This window comes from Squalius cephalus (assembly GCF_949319135.1).
Source record: "Squalius cephalus genome assembly, chromosome: 18".
Lineage (NCBI taxonomy): Eukaryota > Metazoa > Chordata > Actinopteri > Cypriniformes > Leuciscidae > Squalius > Squalius cephalus.
In genome coordinates, this window is record NC_137139.1 from 3367831 (window position 1) to 3380455 (window position 12625).

General features: G+C 43.3%; 2 protein-coding genes across 2 annotated transcripts in view; one reads left to right on the forward strand and one right to left on the reverse strand.

Annotated features, from left to right (window-relative positions):
- The window catches only part of col9a3 (collagen, type IX, alpha 3), a 30843-nt gene extending 21455 nt beyond the window's left edge, over window positions 1–9388 (forward strand). Inside the window, exons 24-32 of the mRNA XM_079848678.1 lie at window positions 1739–1810; window positions 2937–2972; window positions 3068–3112; window positions 3204–3236; window positions 4685–4831; window positions 4916–4970; window positions 5064–5246; window positions 8570–8647; window positions 9041–9388. Of these exons, the coding sequence (XP_079704804.1) occupies window positions 1739–1810; window positions 2937–2972; window positions 3068–3112; window positions 3204–3236; window positions 4685–4831; window positions 4916–4970; window positions 5064–5246; window positions 8570–8647; window positions 9041–9225 (834 nt within the window). The 3' untranslated portion in view covers window positions 9226–9388. The remainder of the gene's footprint in view (window positions 1–1738; window positions 1811–2936; window positions 2973–3067; window positions 3113–3203; window positions 3237–4684; window positions 4832–4915; window positions 4971–5063; window positions 5247–8569; window positions 8648–9040) is intronic.
- Window positions 9389–9913: 525 nt separating this feature from the next.
- The window catches only part of LOC307145573 (uncharacterized protein), a 34483-nt gene continuing 31771 nt past the window's right edge, over window positions 9914–12625 (reverse strand). The window contains exon 7 of the mRNA XM_079848882.1: window positions 9914–10396. Coding sequence (XP_079705008.1) covers window positions 10286–10396 — 111 coding nt within the window. The 3' untranslated portion in view covers window positions 9914–10285. The remainder of the gene's footprint in view (window positions 10397–12625) is intronic.

Sequence of the window (12625 nt, forward strand, 5' to 3'; positions counted from 1 at the left end):
AACTCAGGTGGACCCCAGCCGTGATCACATGACTGTTTTCAGTGCTCAGAAACTCAGGTGGACCCCAGCTGTGATCACATGACTGTTTTCAGTGCTCAGAGACTCAGGTGGACCCCAGCCGTGATCACATGACTGTTTTCAGTGCTCAGAGACTCAGGTGGACCCCAGCCGTGATCACATGACTGTTTTCAGTGCTCAGAGACTCAGGTGGACCCCAGCCGTGATCACATGACTGTTTTCAGTGCTCAGAAACTCAGGTGGACCCCAGCCGTGATCACATGACTGTTTTCAGTGCTCAGAGACTCAGGTGGACCCCAGCCGTGATCACATGACTGTTTTCAGTGCTCAGAGACTCAGGTGGACCCCAGCCGTGATCACATGACTGTTTTCAGTGCTCAGAGACTCAGGTGGACCCCAGCCGTGATCACATGACTGTTTTCAGTGCTCAGAAACTCAGGTGGACCCCAGCCGTGATCACATGACTGTTTTCAGTGCTCAGAAACTCAGGTGGACCCCAGCTGTGATCACATGACTGTTTTCAGTGCTCAGAGACTCAGGTGGACCCCAGCCGTGATCACATGACTCTTTTCAGTGCTCAGAAACTCAGGTGGACCCCAGCCGTGATCACATGACTCTTTTCAGTGCTCAGAAACTCAGGTGGACCCCAGCCGTGATCACATGACTGTTTTCAGTGCTCAGAGACTCAGGTGGACCCCAGCCGTGATCACATGACTGTTTTCAGTGCTCAGAAACTCAGGTGGACCCCAGTCGTGATCACATGACTGTTTTCAGTGCTCAGAAACACCGCTCCTCTCCTTTTCTCCGCCTGGTGGTGATGGTGCAGAAAGCAAAAGCTTCTGTAAATCGCTCTGTTTTTTCTTCCTCTTCAGCCTAAGCTTTTCTGGGCCAGGAGGTCCACCTTGGGTTGTTTCGCCAAATGTACAGTGTAAATGCAGATATCAAATATGGAAATGCGTCCTTCAAGCAAACCAATGTCAAACAACTGCCTGAATATATATATATATATATATATATATATAGCACTCATAAGTCTAATTAACATGCAACGTGATAATAAAATCGCTTTGACCATTAGCACCAAATAATTTTTACTGCAGAACTATTTTTGGTGTCTAAGAAGAATTCAGTAGGAGGTTTATTTTGGGTTTATTATCAAGGATATTTTCAATGAAATGCAGAATGTCGAGTGACAAGTATCCAAGGTGTCACAGTTGAGCAGAAGACAGAAGAACCTGGAGCATTCCCACACTTTCAGGTGTCTTCAGGCCATGGCAATTACTTCAGATTCATTATAACCAACATACATGACCCAAGCAATAAAAAGGAACCATTTCTATGATTTTAGTCTATCTATGATGAAAATTCAGTCAATTAATTGGTGAGCTGTGTGAACTGCATAACAGAGAGAATTGTTTTTTAAGATTGCTGCTTGCGCTTGTTCATGTATGGCAAATGTTGATTCTTTTCCTTTTCTAATAATGATGCAAAGGTGTGACACGGTCCGTAGATTCTCAGTGTTCTGGAGGATTAGGATGGGGTTTGGTGATGGTAAAGGGAAATGATTATTTAGCAGATATCTTGAGATCTCACACATGAGAACAGCAGCTGACCGACACACAACCCTGGGTCATCTCATCCACTGTAGGAATTTTAATGACAGTTATTACAATTCATAAATGTTATTAAAATGCATGCAACTTTTTGCCTTCCCTTGCAGGGTGTTAAAGGAGCGCTGGGCGATCCAGGTCTGCCGGGTCCGACTGGAATCAGAGGCGGGTTTGGGGAGAGGGTGAGTTTTAATGAGGAAACATCAAGGCTTTTAAACTAGAGGAAATGTCTCTGTCAAGCCAACATCACATTTCTTTTCTAGTTGTTTGTTGTTTTGTGAAGCCCGTGTGTTAGAGTGGCGTCCCCTGAGGCTTCTGTCCGCAGACACAGCTTTCCCAGTAAGGGAGGATATTTGCCCCCTTAAATACCTTTATAAAATAGCCTAAATAATGCTTTAATCTTTTCAGTAGAGAAATATGCAGTAGTGGTAAAAACGAAGTGATGCTTTTAAATATTAATTTAACCGCCATTAGGTTGCAGTAAGTCACTGTCTTTATGACATCGAGTCAATCATTCATTCAGTAATGAAGGAAGTAGCTGTAATCATGAATGAATCATTGAATCACTGACTCACGATTCGTTCACAAACACTGCTGTGTGTTTCAGTTCTGCGGTGGCTTTCGGTGGAGCTAAAATAGTGACGATGCTGAGTTTAAAATGACCATCACTTAATATTACCCTTTCATTTGCTGAACTGTTGTATAAAATCAATGTCACATTTGCAATCGTGTGGATATTCAGGAAACATTGCATTCTTGCTCGTATAATACATAACCAACATTAAAAACAAGAAATCACACAAGACAGTTTGTGTATCGAAGAGAGTTTGAATCTTATATCGATCTCTGCACAGTCTGTGTCTATATTTCTTCCTCATGCTAGTTAGCGTTAAATCCCTACTTTGCACTTTTACAAAGTGACGTTGTGGAGAACGGCTGTAATGCAGTGTGATTCGCTGCTTGTGTGGATGCAGGCAGTTTTGACCACGAAAGATGAGGTCATTTGATTGGATGTCATTGTATTTGTGGCATTGTACCTGCTGGAAACACATGTTGCTTTAATGTTACTTTAAGGTGGAGTAGAATTAGACGAACGGCTCAGCATTTTGCACCCAGTGTGGGAACCGCTGCTCTACACACACACACACACACACACACACAGACGGGTTAGTTGGTGATCTGACCACACAGCGTCCGGCGTCCTGAGCTCTGGACAGAGAAAAGCCTGTTTGTGTTCCCCTGCTTTCCTCAACACACACCTGCTCGCGCACACACACACGCTCACTCAAGTCTCTCTCTCTCTCTCAGGGTCCCGTTGGAGCCGGAGGGCCTAAAGGAGATATGGTAAGAACGCAGACTCTATGAAGGAAAGATCTATATGATGGAAAGCTGTGAACTGTGTGCATGTTTGTCTACTGGTGTGTGCTGGTGTGTTTTAGGGAGTTGCTGGGAGTGATGGTTTACCAGGGGAGAACGGAGAGCCTGTACGTAACTCACTCACACGACTGTCTCAATAGTCTTCTGTTCATTTCCACTCAGCGTCAGCATTTCTGAGACTCTCTCCTCTTGTTTCAGGGTCCATACGGTCCCGTCGGCCAGAAAGGAGAGGTGAGCGCTCATTTATCTATAGGAAAATCCTTCTTTTCCTCTTTTCATAAATTTGCCTTTTTTAAGTTATAATTATTTACATATTTGCCTGTTTATTTTATACTTTAAATCCAGAATATAATGATTTCCAATCTTTTTTATTTCTTATTTATATATTTTGCTGTATTTTTATTGACAATACAGTTATCAACATTGTTTCCATGTTACCACACTCATCAGCTGTGGTAAACACTCATCAGTCACTCATCAGCTGTGGTAAACACTCATCAGTCACTCATCAGCTGTGGTAAACACTCATCAGTCACTCATCAGTCACTCATCAGCTGTGGTAAACACTCATCAGTCACTCATCAGCTGTGGTAAATGCTGCTGTGAATAACAGAAGAGACAGAGTTCAACACAATGCATTGTGGGAAATGCGGTAGATTCTCCAGGTATTCAAGTAGGCGTGTAACTATACATCGTTATATCCAGATATCGCAATATATAATGCGACCATATGTATCGGTGATGTAAACGACATGGTTCACAATATAACAGAGTTAGTTGTATACAAAACTCAGCTTACTGTATTCATAATGTATAATTCACTCATAAATGTACATTGACATGAGGGTGAGACATTATTTTAAATATATCTAGTCAGTGACAGTGATCAAGCACATTCATCTTAATAAATAAATAAAAATAAAAATAATTCAGTATTTTCATCTTCATCTTCAGAATCATGAATATTGTTATTCTGGTGTCTCTATTGTCCTGTGCTTTGGGTTTCCAGCACAAAGTCCAAACCTATTCATACATATATTTATAGTCTGTGTAACTGTAGAATATTATTCCAGTGCAGTGTGTGGGTGTGTGTGTGTGCTGCATGTGCTCGTTACAGTACTGGTGTTCAGAGTGAGTAAAAGCACATGGTAAACACTATATAAACACTGCATGCTTGCCGCAACAGACGTGTCCAGTGTAGGGCTTCATGGACTCTATGAGGGCTGTTTGATTTCACTGCATACAGTGTAGACGAGGAGTTAAACAGCAGACATCAACAGGACCCGTGCAGGACTGGCAGCTACGCATTTTCAGTCGTGAATAAAGGAACAAACCTTAAGCATGTAATGGATATGGCAAGTTCATGTATTAGTTATTGATGGACTAGTATCTAATCCCACCGACTGTAGTATGCAGGATGATTGTAAAGTGACAGGGACACTATACTGTAACAAGTCCTTCGGATGAGAAGTTAAACGAGGTCCTGACCCTCTGTGGTTATTAAATATCCCATAGCACTTCTCGTAAAGAGTCGGGGTGTAACCCGGAGTCCTGGACACATTCCCTCCAATGCACAATGACTGAATGCGGGATCAATCTAGACAGCATCTAGGACCAAATGCAAAACATATTATGCTACTGCCTGAGGACAGTCATCCCCCATGTCCCCCGTGTTACAGGCTGGTAAGCGAGGTGAACTGGGAGCCAAAGGAGTTGTGGGACCCCAGGGAGAGACTGGAGGCAGAGGGGCTCCTGGGAAACCTGGACCAATGGGATTCCAGGGAGAACAGGGTTTTCCAGGGGTCTCTGGAAAGACTGGTGTTCCTGTACGTAACTGCCTCTCCATACATGTTGGCGCTGTGCTGTAGACCTGAAGCATGTGTTGTGATACTGTTGTGGTTCTGTTGCAGGGCAAGCTGACCAGTGAGCAGCACATCAGGGAACTGTGTGGCTCCATGATCGACGGTACAGCCTGGGTTTAGCCTCAAATTTACCAGACTGCATTTATGAAAAGCTTCACGATGCAACCGGTCTTAAATCTGCTTGTGTTCCCCTCAGACCAGATCGCTCAGCTCGCTGCTAACCTGAGGAGACCCCTGGCCCCCGGTGCCGTGGGCCGGCCTGGACCCGCCGGGCCTCCGGGACAGCAGGGAGAAGCGGGGTCCATCGGCCACCCTGGAGCCCTGGGCCCGCCGGGCTATAGAGGACTGCCGGGAGATCTGGGGGACCCTGGCCCTCGAGGTGAGACACTGAGGCGTTAGCTCAAGAACATGCTAGCTGCCTTCCTCTCCCCGAGTTTAGGCTATCTAAAAAAGTCCTCTCCCCGAGTTTAGGCTATCTAAAGTCCTCTTCCCGAGTTTCAGCTGTCTAAAGTTCTCTTCCCGAGTTTCAGCTATCTAAAGTCCTGTTCCCGAGTTTCAGCTATCTGAAGTCCTGTTCCCGAGTTTCAGCTATCTGAAGTCCTCTTCCCGAGTTTCAGCTATCTAAAGTCCTGTTCCCGAGTTTCAGCTATCTGAAGTCCTCTTCCCGAGTTTCAGCTGTCTAAAGTCCTCTTCCTGAGTTTGAGCTGTCTAAAGTCCTGTTCCCGAGTTTCAGCTATCTAAAGTCCTCTTCCCGAGTTTCAGCTATCTGAAGTCCTGTTCCCGAGTTTCAGCTGTCTAAAGTCCTCTCCCCGAGTTTCAGCTGTCTAAAGTCCTCTTCCCGAGTTTCAGCTATCTAAAGTCCTCTCCCCGAGTTTAGGCTATCTAAAGTCCTCTCCCCGAGTTTAGGCTATCTAAAAAAAGTCCTCTCCCCGAGTTTAGGCTATCTAAAGTTCTCTTCCCGAGTTTCAGCTATCTAAAGTCCTGTTCCCGAGTTTCAGCTATCTAAAGTCCTGTTCCCGAGTTTCAGCTATCTGAAGTCCTGTTCCCGAGTTTCAGCTATCTGAAGTCCTCTTCCCGAGTTTCAGCTATCTAAAGTCCTCTCCCCGAGTTTAGGCTATCTAAAGTCCTCTCCCCGAGTTTAGGCTATCTAAAAAAAGTCCTCTCCCCGAGTTTAGGCTATCTAAAGTTCTCTTCCCGAGTTTCAGCTATCTGAAGTCCTCTTCCCGAGTTTCAGCTATCTAAAGTCCTGTTCCCGAGTTTCAGCTATCTGAAGTCCTCTTCCCGAGTTTCAGCTGTCTAAAGTCCTCTTCCTGAGTTTGAGCTGTCTAAAGTCCTGTTCCCGAGTTTCAGCTATCTAAAGTCCTGTTCCCGAGTTTCAGCTATCTGAAGTCCTCTTCCCGAGTTTCAGCTATCTGAAGTCCTGTTCCCGAGTTTCAGCTGTCTAAAGTCCTCTCCCCGAGTTTCAGCTGTCTAAAGTCCTCTTCCTGAGTTTCAGCTATCTAAAGTCCTCTCCCCGAGTTTAGGCTATCTAAAGTCCTCTCCCCGAGTTTAGGCTATCTAAAAAAAGTCCTCTCCCCGAGTTTAGGCTATCTAAAGTTCTCTTCCCGAGTTTCAGCTATCTAAAGTCCTGTTCCCGAGTTTCAGCTATCTGAAGCCCTCTTCCCGAGTTTCAGCTATCTAAAGTCCTGTTCCCGAGTTTCAGCTATCTAAAGTCCTGTTCCCGAGTTTCAGCTATCTAAAGTCCTCTCCCCGAGTTTAGGCTATCTAAAAAAAGTCCTCTCCCCGAGTTTCGGCTGTCTAAAGTCCTGTTCCCGAGTTTCGGCTGTCTAAAGTCCTGTTCCCGAGTTTCGGCTGTCTAAAGTCCTGTTACCGAGTTTCGGCTGTCTAAAGTCCTCGCCCCGAGTTTCGGCTGTCTAAAGTCCTCGCCCCCGAGTTTCGGCTGTCTAAAGTCCTCGCCCCGAGTTTCGGCTGTCTAAAGTCCTGTTCCCGAGTTTCGGCTATCTAAAGTCCTGTTCCCGAGTTTCGGCTGTCTAAAGTCCTCGTCCTGAGTTTCGGCTGTCTAAAGTCCTCGCCCCGAGTTTCGGCTGTCTAAAGTCCTCGCCCCGAGTTTCGGCTGTCTAAAGTCCTCTCCCCGAGTTTCAGCTGTCTAAAGTCCTCGCCCCGAGTTTCGGCTGTCTAAAGTCCTCGCCCCGAGTTTCGGCTGTCTAAAGTCCTGTTCCCGAGTTTCGGCTATCTAAAGTCCTGTTCCCGAGTTTCGGCTGTCTAAAGTCCTCTCCCCGAGTTTCGGCTGTCTGAAGTCCTCTTCCCGAGTTTCAGCTGTCTAAAGTCCTCGCCCCGAGTTTCAGCTATCTAAAGTTCTCTCCCCGAGTTTCAGCTGTCTAAAGTCCTCTTCCCGAGTTTCAGCTGTCTAAAGTCCTCTTCCTGAGTTTGAGCTGTCTAAAGTGTGCCTAGGGCAACAACTAAATCTAGATTTTGGCATTTTATAAATAATGACGCTACAAGCAGTGGTTTTCAATCGTGGTCCTGTGGACCCAGAGCTCTTCAGTTTGGTCAAAATCACTGTGCTATAAGGCAAGGCAAGGCAAGTTTATTTATATAGCACATTTCATACACAATGGCAATTCAAAGTGCTTTACATAAAAGAAATTAAAAATAAAATACAGTACAGTACAAACAGTCGGACGAACATTGGCACAGTGCTCATTCATTAAATGCATAGCTAAACAGATGTGTTTTGAGTCTGGATTTGAATGTGACTACTGTAGGAGCACATCTGATCTCCTCTGGAAGCTGGTTCCAGCTGCGGCTGGCATAATAGCTAAAAGCGGACTCGCCATGCTTTGAGTGAACCCTTGGTATTTCTAGCTGATATGATCCTAATGATCTGAGTGATCTGTTGGGTTTATATTTAGTGAGCATATCTGCAATATATTGAGGTCCTAGGCCATTGAATGATTTATATACCAGTAATAATACTTTAAAATCAATCCTAAATTTAACTGGGAGCCAGTTTAAAGACCTGAGGACTGGTGTGATATGTTCATGTTTTCTGGTTCTGCTCAGAATCCTGACGGCAGCGTTCTGTATGAGCTGACACTGTCTTATGGTCTTTTTGGGAAGGCCAGTGAGGAGTCCGTTACAATAATCCACCCTGCTGGTGATGAAAGCATGCACAAGTTTCTCTAAGTCTTGTCTGGAAACAAAGCATCTAATTCTTGCAATATTTTTCAGATAGTATGCTGATTTAGTTATTGCTTTGACATGACTACTGAAACTAAGGTTTAATAGTTCAGGTTTAATACCCATAACTATAAGGGAGTTATGGGTATTTTCCAACAGGGCACCACTACATAATGCGCAGTGACAAAACAGAAACCAGCATTGGGCTCACAGACTCTCTCATTTGGCACAAATCCAAATGTTTCCATATAAATTTTTTTTTTTAACTAGAATTACTTTTCATTGTTAGTTCATGTTAACTAATGTTAATAATTTGAATCTTATTGTAAAGTGTTAGCAATATTTCATCAGGAAAAGGTTTTATCTGCACCTATAGAATATACGGCGAGTGCAATTTCAAGCAGAGTATACTTTAAAAACAATTCATTACTGTATGTGTCTGAACCCAGGAATAATGTGATATCTGAACATGAATTCATATACTATAACTATGTATATGCATTCCAACATGAATTTCTGCAGGGGATGTTGGAGAGCCAGGTGATAAGGGGCCCGTGGGGAAAGCCATTGAAGGGCCCACTGGAGACCAGGGTGAACAGGGTGAGTACATGAAGACTCCAGCCAAACATCTGCTCTTCTCAAAGTGGACCAGGGGTTAAAAACACACATGTAGAGGCAAACAATTAGTTTGTTGTAGCTTGTCGTGGTAGTACAACCCAGGATTGATTCCCATGGATGTATTAATGAGTGGCTCGTAATTCATTGCATGGCTGATTTCTCATATAATTATCTATGTTTAGAACATGTGTTGAACAAAGTCTATTAACTGAACTTAAAGACATTAATTTCGATAGGCCACTTTAGTCATTCTATTAACTATAAGTAGCTTTGCAACTACATGTCAGCTACCTCTCATTAGAGTATCGTATATTGTCTTCTTACTAGGGTCCTTGTGTGGTGTTATTCTCACCATTGCTTCTTTGTGTTCATCAGGTCTGCCAGGCGTGCGTGGCTTCGTGAAAGACGGCCGAGATGGAGCGCCTGGAGACCCAGGAGAGCCAGGAGAAGCCGGGAGAGCCGGAAGACCAGGACACCAGGGCTCGCCTGGGATCTGTGACACTTCAGCGTGCCAGGGAGCGGCGCCTCACGGGAAGACCTCCAACCCCAAGAGCCATTAACACCCGGAGGAGGCAGGAGGAGCAGAACTGAGGAGTCAGCGTCTCAGAGCAAACGTTGAGCTTGAGAGAGGAGTGTAACGCAAGAACGTCCACAGGCTTGAAGAACCAACATGTGTAGATACAACAGAAGAACAAATACATCACACCGTCAAAATAGTTGATGGGGAAAAAAAAATTCATTCCTTGTAACGACGCGGTTGAAAGTGTCTTTGTCCAGCTCCATTAACAGTGTAAGTGCACCGGAGAGCTCCGTGAGGGCTTTTACAGTAGCAAAACATCTGACCTGAGGCAACAGGCAGGACTGGAGGCTTGCTCGAGGCATCCAGAAATGAACACGGATATATTGGATGTATTACTGCAAACTGATTTTCTTTGCCATTTTATTCTTACATTTAGTTCTTAAACGTTTTCCAATTCCATTTGATGAATGAGATGCTTCAGACTCACTTACTGTAAAACACGCCCTTGGCCGTCTGTGGGCTTTATCAACCATATCCACTAGATACTGGTGCTGTAACTATTAAATATGATTTTAAATACTATTTATTATTTCTGAGTTACTGATGTGTGTGTACAGCGAGTTTCTACAGCATGATATTGTAAGAAAAACTGAATAAAGCCACTTTTCAGTAAATCATTTCATAGAGCTCATGTCTCTGAACCTTTCAATAATACACAGACAATAAGTGCATTAAATATATAATAATATTTTAATTAAAAGACTAAAAAATGCATTAAAATAACAATGGCCATGCCTTTCAAACAAACAAGGCATAAAAATACAACCCATTAATAAACACACATCACAGGTCTTCTCAGTACAGTTTCTTACGTTTCCTTCAAAGGCACTGAATGTTCTCTGTGTGGAGACCAAAAACATGACAGGACAGCAATTAGCAATGTGTGCTCGCTCTCCACTCAACCTGGCCTATCAGAACAAATGCTCACGGTCTTGACATGGACACCTGAAAACTGGCATCATACAGCAAAGCCACAAGAAAAACACTAATCCAATGACAAACTGCGCTTCCACGCTGAGAGCCTAGAAGTAAAGCAGAAGTCAGGTGTGTGTGAACGGGTTCTCCAGTTGTGGCTGGAGATGGTGTGTTACTGAAACACAGCTGGGCTTCAACCGCAGTCCAGTCTTACCACAGAAAGTTCTCTGGAAATCCTGAAACAGAGTGCATTTCTGCATTTTAATACAACAAAACAGAAATACAACAGTTGACATGTATAGAACAGCTTTAACCACCACAGTTTTAAGAATGGTGATTGTTGTAAAAAACAAACAATTCTGTTAATCAGGATTATAGCAATTATAGCAGAAATAGAACAGAAACGTTTAGGAACTGAACTGAGTAGGGAACGGAGACGTTACGTCTAGGGATGCACCAATACCATTTTTTCCAGAATCGATCCGATCCGATACCAAAAATTCTGAGTATCGACCGCTACCGATCCGGTACAGATAACAGCGCAGTTTTTTTTTTTAAATCAAGTAGAATTTCTATAACTCTGTGTTGAACTGATAATCACTATTTTGTGTGTTAAACACAATCTACTTAATACAGACAACTTCATTATAAAGAAAAACAACAAAAAATATATGATCATAATCTGATATAAATGCTATTATAAACTAGATTAGTGGATTATTCAGCAGTAAAATTGAGTCTAGAAAAATCACGAGTGCACAATAATTGTATAAAATCTGAACATTTTGTGAAAAAAATGTTTAGTGGGGAACAAATTAGAGACAATAAGTGTAACACTAAATCTGGTAAAACATTACACATTGCTCTTTGTATCGTTGTAAAATACATTCATGAAAAACAAGATAACAAAAATCAAAAGTATCAATTATTTTATATATAGCCTACTTTAACTATGGGCTAATGTATAGCACAGCTGTTTAATGAGGTAGCAACATATGATAGATAGGACAGAACAAGAAAGACTATTAATAATCTTTCATTGCGTCCCTGTATTACGATATGAAAGGCTCCAATACAGTGCGGCCCACAGCGCTTATGCGCATCCCGAGCGCAGAATGATGCGCTTGAAGCAACATGAGTCACAGCGCGCAGCGCGTCGAGTCCGCATTGAAAAGTTCAAAGCACAAAGAAAAGACATATTGATGCGTAGTGTATTATACAGTATCTATCTACGCAATTGTCCATTCAGCATTTTCTTTTAACAGTTTTAAATTTCAGTTACTGTGCGCGTGAAGAACAAATAGTGCTCTGACTTTACTCCAGTGTTGTGATCTAACAGACACCCGGTAGAAAGTAACATGATTAAGGTACAGCAATAAAGTCCAGCAAGATAAAGTTGTTTTATGCGAAACCATAGACCTTTATCTACAGTCGTGGCCAAAAGTTTTGAGAATTACATAAATATTGGAAATTGGAAAAGTTTTTATAATATCAATTTGCATATACTCCAGAATGTAGAATACAAGTAGAATATTGTGGCTACTAAGATTGCACCTAAATCAACAATTTATAGGATTATCAAGAACTTCAAGGAAAGAGGTTCAATTCTTGTTAAGAAGGCTTCAGGGCATCCAAGAAAGTCCAGCAAGCACCAGGATCGTCTCCTAAAGAGGATTCAGCTGCGGGATCGGAGTGCCACCAGTGCAGAGCTTGCTCAGGAATGGCAGGTGTGAGCGCATCTGCATGCACAGTGAGGCGAAGACTTTTGGAAGATGGCCTGGTGTCAAGAAGGGCAGCAAAGAAGCCACTTCTCTCCAAAAAAAACATCAGGGACAGATTGATCTTCTGCAGAAAGTATGGTGAATGGACTGCTGAGGACTGGGGCAAAGTCATATTCTCCGATGAAGCCTGTTTCCGATTGTTTGGGGCATCTGGAAAAAGGCTTGTCCGGAGAAGAAAAGGTGAGCGCTACCATCAGTCCTGTGTCATGCCAACAGTAAAGCATTCTGAGACCATTCATGTGTGGGGTTGCTTCTCATCCAAGGGAGTGGGCTCACTTACAATTTTGCCCAAAAACACAGCCATGAATAAAGAATGGTACCAAAACACCCTCCAACAGCAACTTCTTCCAACAATCCAACAACAGTTTGGTGAAGAACAATGCATTTTCCAGCACGATGGAGCACCGTGCCATAAGGCAAAAGTGATAACTAAGTGGCTCGAGGACCAAAACGTTGAAATTTTGGGTCCATGGCCTGGAAACTCCCCAGATCTTAATCCCATTGAGAACTTGTGGTCAATCCTCAAGAGCCGGGTGGACAAACAAAAACCCACTAATTCTGACAAACTCCAAGAAGTGATTATGAAAGAATGGGTTGCTATCAGTCAGGATTTGGCCCAGAAGTTGATTGAGAGCATGCCCAGTCGAATTGCAGAGGTCCTGAAAAAGAAGGGCCAACACTGCA